This window comes from Meriones unguiculatus, chromosome 9 (genome assembly GCF_030254825.1).
Source record: "Meriones unguiculatus strain TT.TT164.6M chromosome 9, Bangor_MerUng_6.1, whole genome shotgun sequence".
In the NCBI taxonomy this organism is placed as follows: Eukaryota; Metazoa; Chordata; class Mammalia; order Rodentia; family Muridae; genus Meriones; species Meriones unguiculatus.
The window spans coordinates 51,056,167-51,068,221 of record NC_083357.1 but is presented as its reverse complement, the minus strand read 5'-3'; the positions used below and the strand labels follow the sequence as shown (position 1 = coordinate 51,068,221).

The 12,055-nt window shown below is 49.8% G+C and overlaps 1 protein-coding gene across 5 annotated transcripts; it reads left to right on the top strand.

The window, feature by feature from the left end:
- Positions 1-3: 3 nt before the first annotated feature.
- Positions 4-5,912, top strand: Irf9 (interferon regulatory factor 9). Of its 5 annotated transcripts, none has more exons than XM_021650326.2 (9): positions 4-410; positions 1,145-1,322; positions 1,622-1,805; positions 2,015-2,085; positions 2,239-2,380; positions 2,473-2,544; positions 3,213-3,554; positions 4,448-4,563; positions 4,687-5,912. In XM_021650326.2, exons 2-9 carry the CDS (start codon positions 1,146-1,148, stop codon positions 4,795-4,797), a joined length of 1,215 nt encoding a protein of 404 aa, XP_021506001.1. In that variant the 5' UTR covers positions 4-410; position 1,145; the 3' UTR covers positions 4,798-5,912. The 5 variants fall into 5 exon arrangements, with proteins under 5 accessions (XP_021506001.1, XP_021505999.1, XP_021506000.1 ...); XM_021650324.2 differs by having other exon boundaries at positions 2,470-2,544; XM_021650325.2 differs by having other exon boundaries at positions 408-463; positions 2,470-2,544.
- Positions 5,913-12,055: the final 6,143 nt, after the last annotated feature.

Genomic DNA, 12,055 nt, shown 5'->3' with positions numbered 1-12,055 from the left:
ACCACGGATGAACACGAGACCCTCCACATCTAACCACCTGCCGTAGGCTCTGCTTTTTTTTTCACTTCCTTTAACTCGGCTGCTATGTGACATCGCCTAAAGTATACAAGGCAGACATTGGTGGGGAGCACAAATCAGTCTCCAGGTCAGATCTGAGACAGGGAACAGTTCTGGGAGGAAGCAGGAGTCCCACCAGAATCACAGGCCTGGAAAGGTGCTGCTGCTGCCAGCCTCAGATGCTGCTGCCCTCTGGTGGTCGCCGCTTGCCCTGCAGCTCGGACCACGTGATTTCTAGGAAACGCGCCTCCTAGGAGGAGAACTGAAACCTAGGGTGGGGAGTACAGAAAGGGGAGGAGAGATCAGAAACTGCCTAGAACGAGCTGAGCCTGGGACAAGCACTCGTCGCCCAGGTAAGATTAACTCAACTCGGGAGGGGAATCGGCTGGAAGAGCAATGAGTCCAGGTTGGTGAGGGCTCCCAGGACCCTCCCTATACTAGAGAAAGTCAGAGAGGCTTGTGATCAGAAAATAGGTTTGACCTGTTTATCCGGGGACTTGCTGCCAGCTTATCTGTTGGGGATGGCCCTTAGCTGGGCTGCTGACCTTTGTTTTCTTGCCTCTGGCCCTGCCTACTGCTTTGGCTCCACCCTTGCCCCCAGCTACTGCCCCACCTGTCCCTTTAGCAAAGAGAAGGACTGGGGAATAGGTTGGGTAGATACCTTAAAAGCAAGTATTGCCTCAGTGGTTACTTGGGATGTATACAATTGGTCGCCAGGAGCAGATCACTCAGGGAGTCTTCCCAAGTAATACCTCAGCTTACTAAGACCAATGTCCAAGGCTTCCTTCCATTGTGAGCAACTTGGAATTTCAAAAAGAAAAGTAAAGTAATAGTTTCTACCTCACAGAATGTTTCAGGAGAGAGACAAGAACATGGAAGGGTCTTCAGAGAAGGGTGGTTGCAGGAAGCCGGCCCCAGTGGTCAGGGTTTAGCAGGCACTTCCAAAGTTGTGGCTTCACTCGGCATGGCGGCACTTCAAAAGCCCAGCCTGGTCTCTCTAGGAAGTCCTAGGCCAGCCAGGATGTCACAGTGAAGTCCTGTCTCAAAACTTAGGAGGAGTTCTATGTATCCTTCTTCCTCTTCCTAGAATGGCCTCGGGCAAAGCACGCTGTACCCGAAAGCTCCGGAGCTGGATAGTGGCGCAGGTGGAGAGCGGGCAGTTCCCGGGGGTGTGCTGGGACGATGAAGCCAAGACCATGTTCCGGATTCCCTGGAAGCACGCAGGCAAGCAAGACTTCCGAGAGGAGGACGCTGCCATATTCAAGGTGAGGGCCTGAAGCCGCCATCTCAAGAAAAGGCTGGCACCTGCCCTTTTGTGTTTGTTTATCATCAAGTACTTTTTTCTGTCTGAGTTTTGGATAAAGGAAATACTAGAAAATAGAACGATCTGTGTCATTTGCAGGGCCACAGTTGAGACTTTCTAAGCTGGCAAGAATAGAATCCAGGCTCCTCTGGTCTCAAGCCCCATGCTTGCTCAGGCCCCACATACCTGGGCAGCCAGTCATCTGGAGGGACCTCAGGAGAATGCAATCCTTTGTCTTTTCTTCGCTTCATCTCTTGCTAGGCTTGGGCAGAGTTTAAGCAGAAGCACAAGGGGGGGGACATAGGCAACCCTGCCGTCTGGAAGACTCGTCTGCGCTGTGCCCTCAACAAGAGTCCTGAATTTGAGGAGGTTCCCCTCAGAGGCCGCATGGATGTCGCCGAACCGTACAAAGTCTATCGGATACTGCCACCAGGAACCCTCCCTGGTGAGTGTCCCTCTGCCCAACCGCTGCTGCAATGAGCAGGTTGGCAAGAAAGGACGGAGATGAGAGCCTTCTGTTCGCTGACAGGCCCTTCCTGAGCTTGCTAGTCCTGCCCAGATTTTGGTTGCTTCAGCTCTTTCCCCCACCATCTTTGTCTGCTTAAAAAAAAAAAAAAAGACCTCAACTTTCCTCTACCTGCAACATTTCCACAGCCCAACCAAGAGCCCAGAAATCATCAAAGCGACGTCTCAGTTCCGAGTCACCTGAGAGGGAAGAGAGCAAGGTAAGGAAGGGCAGCATTAGTGTGGCACTCAGTCATCCCTGTCTTCAGGACTCCCTAGCTGATGTGAGTGCTGGGGAAAGGGAGAAGGCAGGCCAAAGAGCTGGGCGTAATGAGAGGGAGAGGTCTGCCAATGAGAGCTGTTGTATCTGTTAGGAGAAGGGGAGAACCAATGGGACTGTGAGCCACTCAGACAGCGACAGTTGCGACGCCGGCAGCAGTGGAAACAGCTGCAGCAGTAGCAGCAGCAGCAGCTTCGGCAGCAACAGCGGTGGCACTAGCCCTGAGCTGGAGGAAGGTACCTTTCTCTTGCCTGTGTGTCTCTGGCACCCTTTCCCTCCAGCTCTTGGGCCCCACTCTGAACAATTGCTGCCTTGGCCTCCCTAGCAGGTGCCCGCACAACTGAAGACACCATGCAGGATGACTCAGTGTTCTTGGAGCAGCAGCTTTCTGAGAACTCAGGTGTGTGGCCTTTCTTGCCCTCCCGTTCCCCTCCTCCCAGCTCTGCTTCCTCCGGCCTTGCCTGCTTTGTCTGCCCAGCTAAGCCCTACAACACTCTATCTCGGAGGAACTACTCTAGGAACTGAATAGTCATGTGGCTGATCATGTTTCTCCCTCAGGAAAAAACACACCTTACACAGCCAAATGGAGACATTTAAAAGTACGGTCGGACTGAGTCCTGAGTGACAAAGAAGCTAAAGCATGCATAAGGAGAAGGAGGGCACCTTTTATCTTTCCCTAAGACAGTCTTATATTGCCTAGACTGACCTCAGACTCACTTTGTATCCAAAGATGACCTGATCCTCCTGAGTGCTGGGATCACAGATGTGTGCCACCATGCTGGGCCCAGGGATTGAACCCTGCCTGGGCTTTGTGCGTGGTAGGCAACCATTCTTTGAACTGAGCCACATTATGAGCCCAAAGGCACCTTCTCTAACTCTGGAGCTGCCTTAGCCCTGAAACCCTGTCTTTCCCAGTGCTTGTTTGGATTCCTGCTCTGGACTTCAGTTTCCCCACACTGAACTTCCTTCTTCTAAAGCCTTGGGCTGATGGTGCCCCTTGGGGAGAGGCTTCTCACCAGCCTTCAGGCTCCTCCCACACCTAGGGCAGCTGAGCTTTTCCTCCCACAGACTTCTCTCTGCGGCTCACCTTCATCTACAGTGGGCGTGTGGTGAGCGAGGTCCAGGTGAACAGCCTCGACTGCCGGCTGGTGGCTGATCCCTCATTCTCGGACAGAACCATGCTGCAGGTGCTGTTTCCCAAACCTGACCCACCAGAGCCTACCCAGCACCTGCTCAGTCAGCTTGAGAGAGGCCTCCTGGTGGCCAGCAATTCCAGAGGCCTCTTCGTTCAACGCCTTTGCCCCATCCCCATCTCCTGGAATGCACCTGAGGCCCCGCCTGGGCCTGGGCCTCACCTGCTGCCCAACAACAAGTGTGTGGTGCTCTTCAAGACCACCTCCTTCTGTAGAGGTAAGCCCGTCCCTTAGCACCTTCCCTTCCTCACCACCCGCTGGCCCCTTCCCCACCCCCGGCGGGTCCTCACCGCATAGCACCCCCGCACTGTGTGACACAGTGCAGCAGTCACATGTTCCACTCTGGAAGTGTTTCCCTAGCCCAGGTTGTGATACCTGAGGTTCAGTTGGAGTTCAGCACAAGAGCGATGCATTCTGGGGAAGCATTGTCACATTGAGACGTGGTTATACGAATTCAGCCTCATGAGCGTCTCCTCACACACCGGAACACACAGCTCTGCCGGAGAGCAGAGCAGACACTTGCCCCTCTCTGCCACACTGTAGGCATCTCCCAAGACTGCCCCCTTCCTTCTGCCCACTCTTGAGAGTCTAGCTACAGTCTCTAAATATAAGTGTAGGGCCACGGAGTGCGCAGCGCCGAGTGTGGGTGTCCCCAGGGCCACAGTGGCCTAGTGTTGAGAGGGCACACAGCAGCAAGGAGCTGCTGCTTCTGAGGACTCCCGAGCCTCTCAGCAGGAGCATGTGCTGCTGTGACCTGCAGGGGGCGCCCTTTCCAGCAGCCTCTGGGAGAGCGGTTCAGTTCCTAGCCGCTCTAACCACAACTTCTGCTCTGGCTAGGCATCCATGTTACCCCGTTCCCAATTTTTCCTGCATCTGGCTTCCCAAACAGTTCCACTTTCCTCATGCTCCGCTATTATATTTTTTTGGTTTTGCTTTTGAGGCAAATCTGGTGGCCTTACTTATCCCACTAAGTAGGCTGCTTCAAACACGCAGTGACTCTCCTGCCCCAGGCTGCATGCTGGGGTGACAGGCATGCGCAGCCGTGCCTGGCCGTACTGCCACCCTGCCTCCCCCCTTCTTTCCTCCCATCCTTGACCCCTTTCCTTTCAGACTTGGCGCAGTACTGCCAGGGCCAGGGCCCACCCCCCAAGTTCCAGGCAACACTGCATTTCTGGGAGCAGAGCCCTGGCTCCAGCCAGACCCAAGAAAATCTCATCACAGTGCAGGTGAGTTCAGCTCCAGTGGGAAGCTTGATGTTGATTTGTCTCGGAAGAATTCTCTGAGGGGAAGGGTAGCAAGCTGTCCCTTCAGCGCTCAGTCAAGGCTGCTCCTCATTTCTTCTGGTATAGATGGAGCAGGCCTTTGCCCGACCTTTACTGGAGAAGATTCCAGAGGAGCAGAGAGCCACCTTGTTCCTGGTCCAGAACCCAGCACAGCCACTTGGTGTGTTAGCACTGTGATATTCGGGTCTCCACGGAAACAGACTTGTTCTCCACACCGTCAGTCTGCCTGTTTTGTGATGGATTTTATCACTGTGGGTTATACAAGATGGCTGATAGAAAGCACAAGTATAATTTTTATCCTTAAAAAATTATTTTGAGCCAGGCACAGTGGCGCATACCTGTAATCCCAGCATTCTGGGAAGCAGAAACAGGTGGATCACTGAGTTTGAGGCCAGCCTGGTCTACAAAGTCCAGGACAGCTAAGGCTACACAGAGAAACCCTGTCTCAAAAAAACAAACAGGAAAAAAAATTATTTTGAGAGCCAGGCTTGTTGGTGAATATTTGTAAACTCAGCACTTGAGAGATAGACCAAATGATTATGAGTTTCAAGAACAATCTAAAGGAGAGCAAGAGGACTAAAAACTCTGGGCCCAGGAGTCTTTTCTAAGGCAGATATTCCAAACAAGGACCATTCATGGAGATAACCTAGAACCCCTGCACAGATATAGCCAAGTGGGTACCCTAGTAAGGGGAACAGGGACTGTCTCTAACATGAACTCAGTGGCAGACTCTTTGATCACCTCCACCTGAGGGGGGAATAGCCTTACCAGGCCACAGAGGAAGATAATGCAGACAAGCCTGATGAGACCTGATAGGCTTGGGTCAGATGGAAGGGGAGGAGGACCTCCCCTATCAGTGGACTTGGAAAGGGGCATGGGAGAAGATGAGGGAGGGAGGGAGGGTGGGATTGGGATGGAATGAGGGAGGGGGCTACAGCTGGGATACAAAGTGAATAAACTGTAATTAATATAAAAAATTTTAATTAAAAAAGAACAGCCTAAGAGACTTTATATATACACTCACACCCTCTTTCATCTCTAAGGAACTAGAAAGTTCCAAATGCTGTGATCTCGAGGGGAATTTTTCTCTCCTCTCAGTCCCTAAAGTCTAAGTCCAGGCACTTTATATTTTCTTCCTAGGTCCTCAGCAGAATTTTAAATAAAATGTAGGTGGGTGGGGTAGCACACACTTGGCACATTTGAGGCAGAGGTGGGAAGATTGTGAATTCAAGGCCAGCCTGCCATATTGTGACCCTGTCTCCAAAAAATAAATAAAAGCTTACTAAGAGAGAGATGGTTATCTGATTTGTTGGGAGAGGGGAATTAACAGGGGCATTGGGTACCTGGCATCGGGGTTCTCTTCCTGATGATGCTTTCATCTTAGCTCTCCTCTGTCCATAGGACTAGTTGGAATGCCACCTGGACTCTAGATTCAGAACCTGGTCTAACCCACAGTGCCCCAGGCTCCTAAGTGCTACGTTCACAGGCATATACTACCATGCCTTCCCACTTCCTGCCAATCCTTGACCTCACCCCCACCCCAACCCCCTTTCTTTATTTTATGTTTTTTCAGATTTGACCCAGTACTTCCAGGGCCGGGTGCCTGCACCCAAGTTTTAGGCAACCAAGATTGGGGAAAGGATTGGATTCGATCTCTGAGAGAGGCACTAGAGCCACTGTCACGGTTGGAATGACAACAGCCTCCCTCAGCTCATATATTGAATATTTGTTCTTCAGCTAGTGGAACCACTTGGGAGTGATTAGAAGGTCTGGCCTTGTTGAAGGAGTTGTGTCACTGGACTTTGAGATTTCAAGATACCCATGCCATTCCCAGTCTCATTCATACTTGTGAATCAGATGTAAACAATGCTCGGGTGCCATTCTCTGAGCCCCAAAATAAATGTTTTATAAGTTACCTTGGCCTATTACAGCATTAAAAAAGTAACTAAGAGAGCCACCAACTTGATGTGGAAAATCTTGGCTCCGAAGTTCACTGCCAGAAGTTTCAACAATGTGTCTACCTCAGGATGATCCCTAGATTAAAAGTCTCAACCAAAAGGGGACACTGAAAGCGTGGTCCAAATCTAAACTGCTGCAGACACTGTGGGGCCGTGCTTGGTAAACGCACTCCCACCTGCTTGAAGGGTAGTCCGAAACTGGATTCCTCTGTACCTGCCCTTCAAAAGGCAACCTGGCTTAGGCCAGGCGTGGTGCTTTGTGAAGCTCCCTCTGTGCCCCCACCCCTATCACTGGCCACCCGTCTCCCAGGGACAAAGGGAGCAGAAGTATCCGGGGGTTCAGAAGGCTGGTGAATACAATGGAATAACTTTCCAGACCAGTTTCGGTGAGTCTGCTTAACTTTATTCAGGGTGGACAAAGGCTCTACAGCTCTGGGGTTGTGGATAGAAGGGTTCCAGGGGAGATGTACACTGTTGACTGGGGCTTGAAGTGTCAGGGACACTTTATTTGCATTTGGCAGCACAACACGGTCCTATCATGAGCCGGAACATGGTACTTAATTTTCCTGTGGGCAGCAGTGGGGAATGTGTTAGCAGGGAGCTGTGTCAAAGGTTGTATTCCAGACATTGTTAGAGGCGTCAGTCTGTGCCTAAAGACACTCTCCAGATGAGGTCAAGCAGAGACAAAGAAGGAGACTGACCTCAAACAGCAGAGTTCTCCAGCAGTGGCTCATGCCTATAATCCCAGTACTTGGCAACTTGAGGCAGGTAGATAGGAAGTTTGAGGCCTATTTGGACGACATGGGACCCTATCTGTTTTTGTTTATCTTTTGTTTTTTGTTGTTTTTGTTTGCTTGTTTTTATTTTGAGATAGGGTTTCACAATGTAGCCCTGGCAGTCCTGGACCTCTCTCTAGAGCAGACTGACCTGGAACTCAGAATCCCCCTGCTTCTGCCGCCAGGCTGGCTTGACCCTGTCTTAAAAACAAAAAAGATAACTAAGAGTGACTGAGAGAGCCCACTATGGCTCTGCTCACTGAAACCTGGGTGCTCCCTTGTTTTTGTTAAGTTTGTTTTGCTTTGTTTTTTTTTTAGAGCAGGGTTTCTCTGTGTGACCCTGGCTGGCCTGGAACTCACAGAGATCTGCCTGCCTCCACCTCCTGAGCGCTAAGAATAAAGACGTCCCTCTGCTCCAGCTTGTTATTGACTGACACTCTATTCCATTTCTTTTCGTCACCCAATGGGGAACTCTTTCCTTCACAAAGCCTCTTTAACACCTGCTCTCACCACTTCCACCAGATTAGTTCCATTGTCACCTGACTGCCGCCACCTTCAGCACACACACACACCCTCCCCCCCGCCCTCCCCCCCCCCCCCCCCCCGTTTTCTGTAACACAGGATTTACTTTCTTGCCATAGCAGAAGCCACCAGAGGGTCACCCAGGCGATCAGTTCTAGAGGCTTAAATCCTTCCAGGGCCCTGCCCATCTCCATGATCGAATTGTACGTTTCTGCCTCCTTGGACCTCTTTCTTCCTCTGGCCTCTCCCTTAGCCCTCTGGGAAGCCAAGAATAAAGAGGCTACTGCATCAGCAAGGGGAGATGCTGCTTCTGTGCCCTCAGGTTTCTGAAATCTCCCCCGAACCTTCTTTGTATTTTTCTCCTGTAGCTTATTTCTAAGCCTAACGGGCAAACGTCATTCTTCCTTCAAATGAGCCTCTGAGGGGCAGGGCATGGTGATACAAACCTTTAGTCCCAGCACTCAGGAGGCAGAGGCAGATGGATCTCTGAGTGCCAGACCAGCCTGAGGTTCATACAAAGTAAGACCCTGCCGATAGATAGATAGATAGATAGATAAAATTAAGAGGTGGTGGTGATGGTGAAATAGCTTGACGAGTAAAGGCATGTGCTGCCACTGCTGTAGACTGGAGAGCCTGATCCCTGGATATGCATGGCAAGCAGAGAGACTCAACCTCCATGAGAGCCGTCCTCACACCTCCATACACGTGAACCCCTGCAAATAAATAAAGTGCAAAATACATAAAAAGACATGCAAAATAAATAAAAATGTGTGTGTGTGTGTGTGTTGCAGTGAGAACAGAAACTAGGGCTAAAATGGCAACCTGGAGCACCGAGGAGGATGAACTAGAAGGCTTATGAACTGTGTGGAACAACCAAGCTAAACCGGTCAGAGGAGGGACTGGGTTCTGGGCAGTGATGGCAGGCCAGCTGCTCCTCCCCACAGCCCTTGAGGACCATATGTAAAGCTCCTGGAGTTTTGCTTCTGAGGCAGCTATTTTTAGTATCCGTAATCGCAAGGAAATTAGACTTCATGGAACAAGCTTCTGCCTAGGAGACCACCTCAGGCCACTCCTAAGACAAGTTGCTAAATATGGCTAACCAAGAAAGACCAGGGCTGTACCTTTGTGGCTGTGTAGAGGTGACACTCTGCCGTGGCACCGTGGCACCAGCTACAAGCTGATCCTGGCAATGACCAGGGTGTGAGATCCTGATCAGAGTACAGATCAGATCCTGGAAGCCAACAGAGCGCTAATGTCCTTTAACAGCACTTGACACAAGGGTTGAGGGTAGTAGCGCCGGCCGAATGACAAGCAGCAGCGGGCAGCCGGGGTCAACCACGAACCAAGTACACGTCAGACACACAGAGAGGGGCTTCTGTGACTCTAGACTGGCTGGGAAACCCCGTCTTATCTCCCTGGGTGGGTCCAACAGACATGCACAGAGCATGCTTGTTCCTTTCTGGCCAGCCCAGCGATATCCCTGAGAGCTAAGCAATGTCAAGCAATTACTTCATCTTTTGTCTGGTTTCTGTTACAGCCCTATAAAAAAATCCTAGACAAGGAAATTCAGCGGCCTTCTCCTCCCTTAGGACCCCTGCCCACTCATGGGAGTATCTCTCACTTTTCCTTAATTTCTCACTTTTCTCTAACTTTAAATTTTTTTTTTAAATTTTATTATGTGCACCGTGTTTTTGCCTGCATGTATCTGTATACATACAGGCGTATGGAGGCCAATGGAGGTGGAAAGAGGACATCAGATCGTTTGGAACTGGAATTACAGACAGTTATGAGCCGCCATGCAGGTCCTCTAGAGGAGCAACATGCTCTTCTCCTCTCCATCCCCACTTTTCTGTCTTTAAGGATTTATTTACTTATTATTTATACAGTATTCTGTCTGCATGTGAGCCTGCAGGCCAGAAGAGGGCACCAGATCTCATTATAGGTAGTTGTGAGCCACCATGTGGTTGCTGGGAATTGAACTCAGGGGCTCTAGAAGGGCAGCCATCGCTCTTAACCTCTGAGCCATCTCTCCAGCCCTCTTTCTGTAATTCTAATGAGCTTGCTTCTCCTTTGCGTTTTCCTACAAGAGTCTGCCATTGTCTCAGGTTGATATCGGTGATCTTTGCATGTCTGATACCTTAGGAACTTGGGTCAAGAATAAGTGGGTCAAGAAAGGTCCTATTGTTCTCAAAACCCTGTATCAGCTCCACCATTTCCACACTGAAATCATCAGTATCACAAATCTCTTCTTTTGGCTTTTCATTGTCTTTGTTCCCCTCTCTCGTGTGCCGTTGGCCGATTCTCAACACAGTACACAAAGACCCTCTTAACTCGGCTACCAACTCCTTCAAGGTAACAACCAAGATCCTGAAAATGACCTCCAACCTCCTTTCCAACCTTTTCTTTCACCCTTCCTCCCCATGCTGCTTTGTTCCAGGCTTCTTGAACCCACTAAACATTGCTACCTCAGAATGTCATTTGTTTGTCCTTTTGTCTATAATACTGTTTCTTGCTGGCTGGTGGTACAGGCGTTTAATCCCAGCGCTGGAGGTAGAGGCAGGAACTGTGAGTTTAAGGCCAGCCTGGTCTACAGAACAAATTCCAGGCCAGCAAGGGCTACATAGAGAAACCCTCAAAAATACAAATAATAGGGGTTAGGGATTTAGCTCAATGGTAGAGTGCTTGCCTAGCAAGTGCAAGGCCCTGGGTTCGGTCCTCAGCTCTGAAAAAAAAAAGACAAAAAAATACAAATAATAATTTCTCTCTGTGTGTGCACACACTTGAGTACGCAGAGGCCATAGGAGTTGGATCCCCCTTGAGCTGGAGATACAAATACTTGATGGCTGTGAGCTGCCTGATGTGGGTGCTGGGAATTGAACTTGGATTCTCCGGAAGAGCGGTACATGCTCTTGATCACTAAGCCATCTCTCTTCTCCATACTCACACACTAAAGCTAAAACATCAGAGTGCCGTCATCTCACACACTTTTATTGAGTTCTGTAGTGTCTCCTGAACCTAAAAGTAGGTGTGGAATGCCGTCTATCTTCTGGTCAGGGCCCACACTTGGTCTTTGAGCACCAAAGTGACAAAGTGACACTTGAAGTCACCAACGGTTCAGTGGCTGAAATAACTTGCCATGTGTAGAAACCAGTGTAGGTGAACACAGCAGGACAGGGACTAGAATTCAAGGCAGCAAGATTCCAAGCCAGGCTCCGGGGAGCCGTGTGGTCTACAAGAAACAGTGTGGGCTGGTGATTTCCCCACTTGTAAGGATACGTTTTGGGAGCCAGGCAGTGGCTTTAATCCCAGCACTACAGGGCTACACAGAAAAACCCTGTCTCGAGAAAAAAAAAAAAATCAAAAAGGTGGAGCTTGGGCCAGATTCCTCGATCCCTGTGTTATTTATTTATTTTAAGTGTATGTGTGTGTACCGGAGTATATTTTGTGTAGCACATTCAAGCAAGAGCCTGAGAAAGTCGGAAAAGGCCACCAGATCCTTCCCAACTAGAGTTACAGAAAGTGGGGAGATGCCTTGTAGAAACCGAATCTGGATCCTCTGCAAAGGAGCAAGCACTCTTAACAACTGAGCCATCTCTCGCCTGGGTTTCTGTTTCTTCCTTGTTGTTGTTTTGGGTTTTGTTTGTTTGTTTTGTTTGTTATTTTTAGATAGGGTCTCCCTATGTAGCTTGGGCTGTCTTGGAAGTCACTAGGTAGACCAGGCTGGCCTTGAATTTACAGAAATCTGTCTAGTCTGCCTCCCTAGTGCTGAGATTAAAGGGTTTGCCACCATGCCCTGCTTTATTTTCAGTTTTTTGAGTTAAATGTTCCACTAACCCAAGCTGAAATCACTGTACAGCACAGGCCTTGAGCTCTGGCAGTCTTCCTGCCTCAGCTTCCCCCTCAGTGCTGGGATTATATGTCTGAGTTACTATTGTGCTCAGCCCCTCAATCACTTTTAGCTATGGCCGTGTATGGTAAATATAGGGTAACTGAACATCCTCGACAAAGAATGTACTAACTTAGCTAGAAGCCAGATACACTGGACAGATTCTACCCTACTCTCCAGAGCTCCAAACTGAAGGAATGGAGATACAGGGTCAGTTCAACTGCCACAGAACTAAATCTTTTTTTTTTTTAACCAATTCTTAAAATAAGAGCCCACCCTGGAGCCAGAGCCTA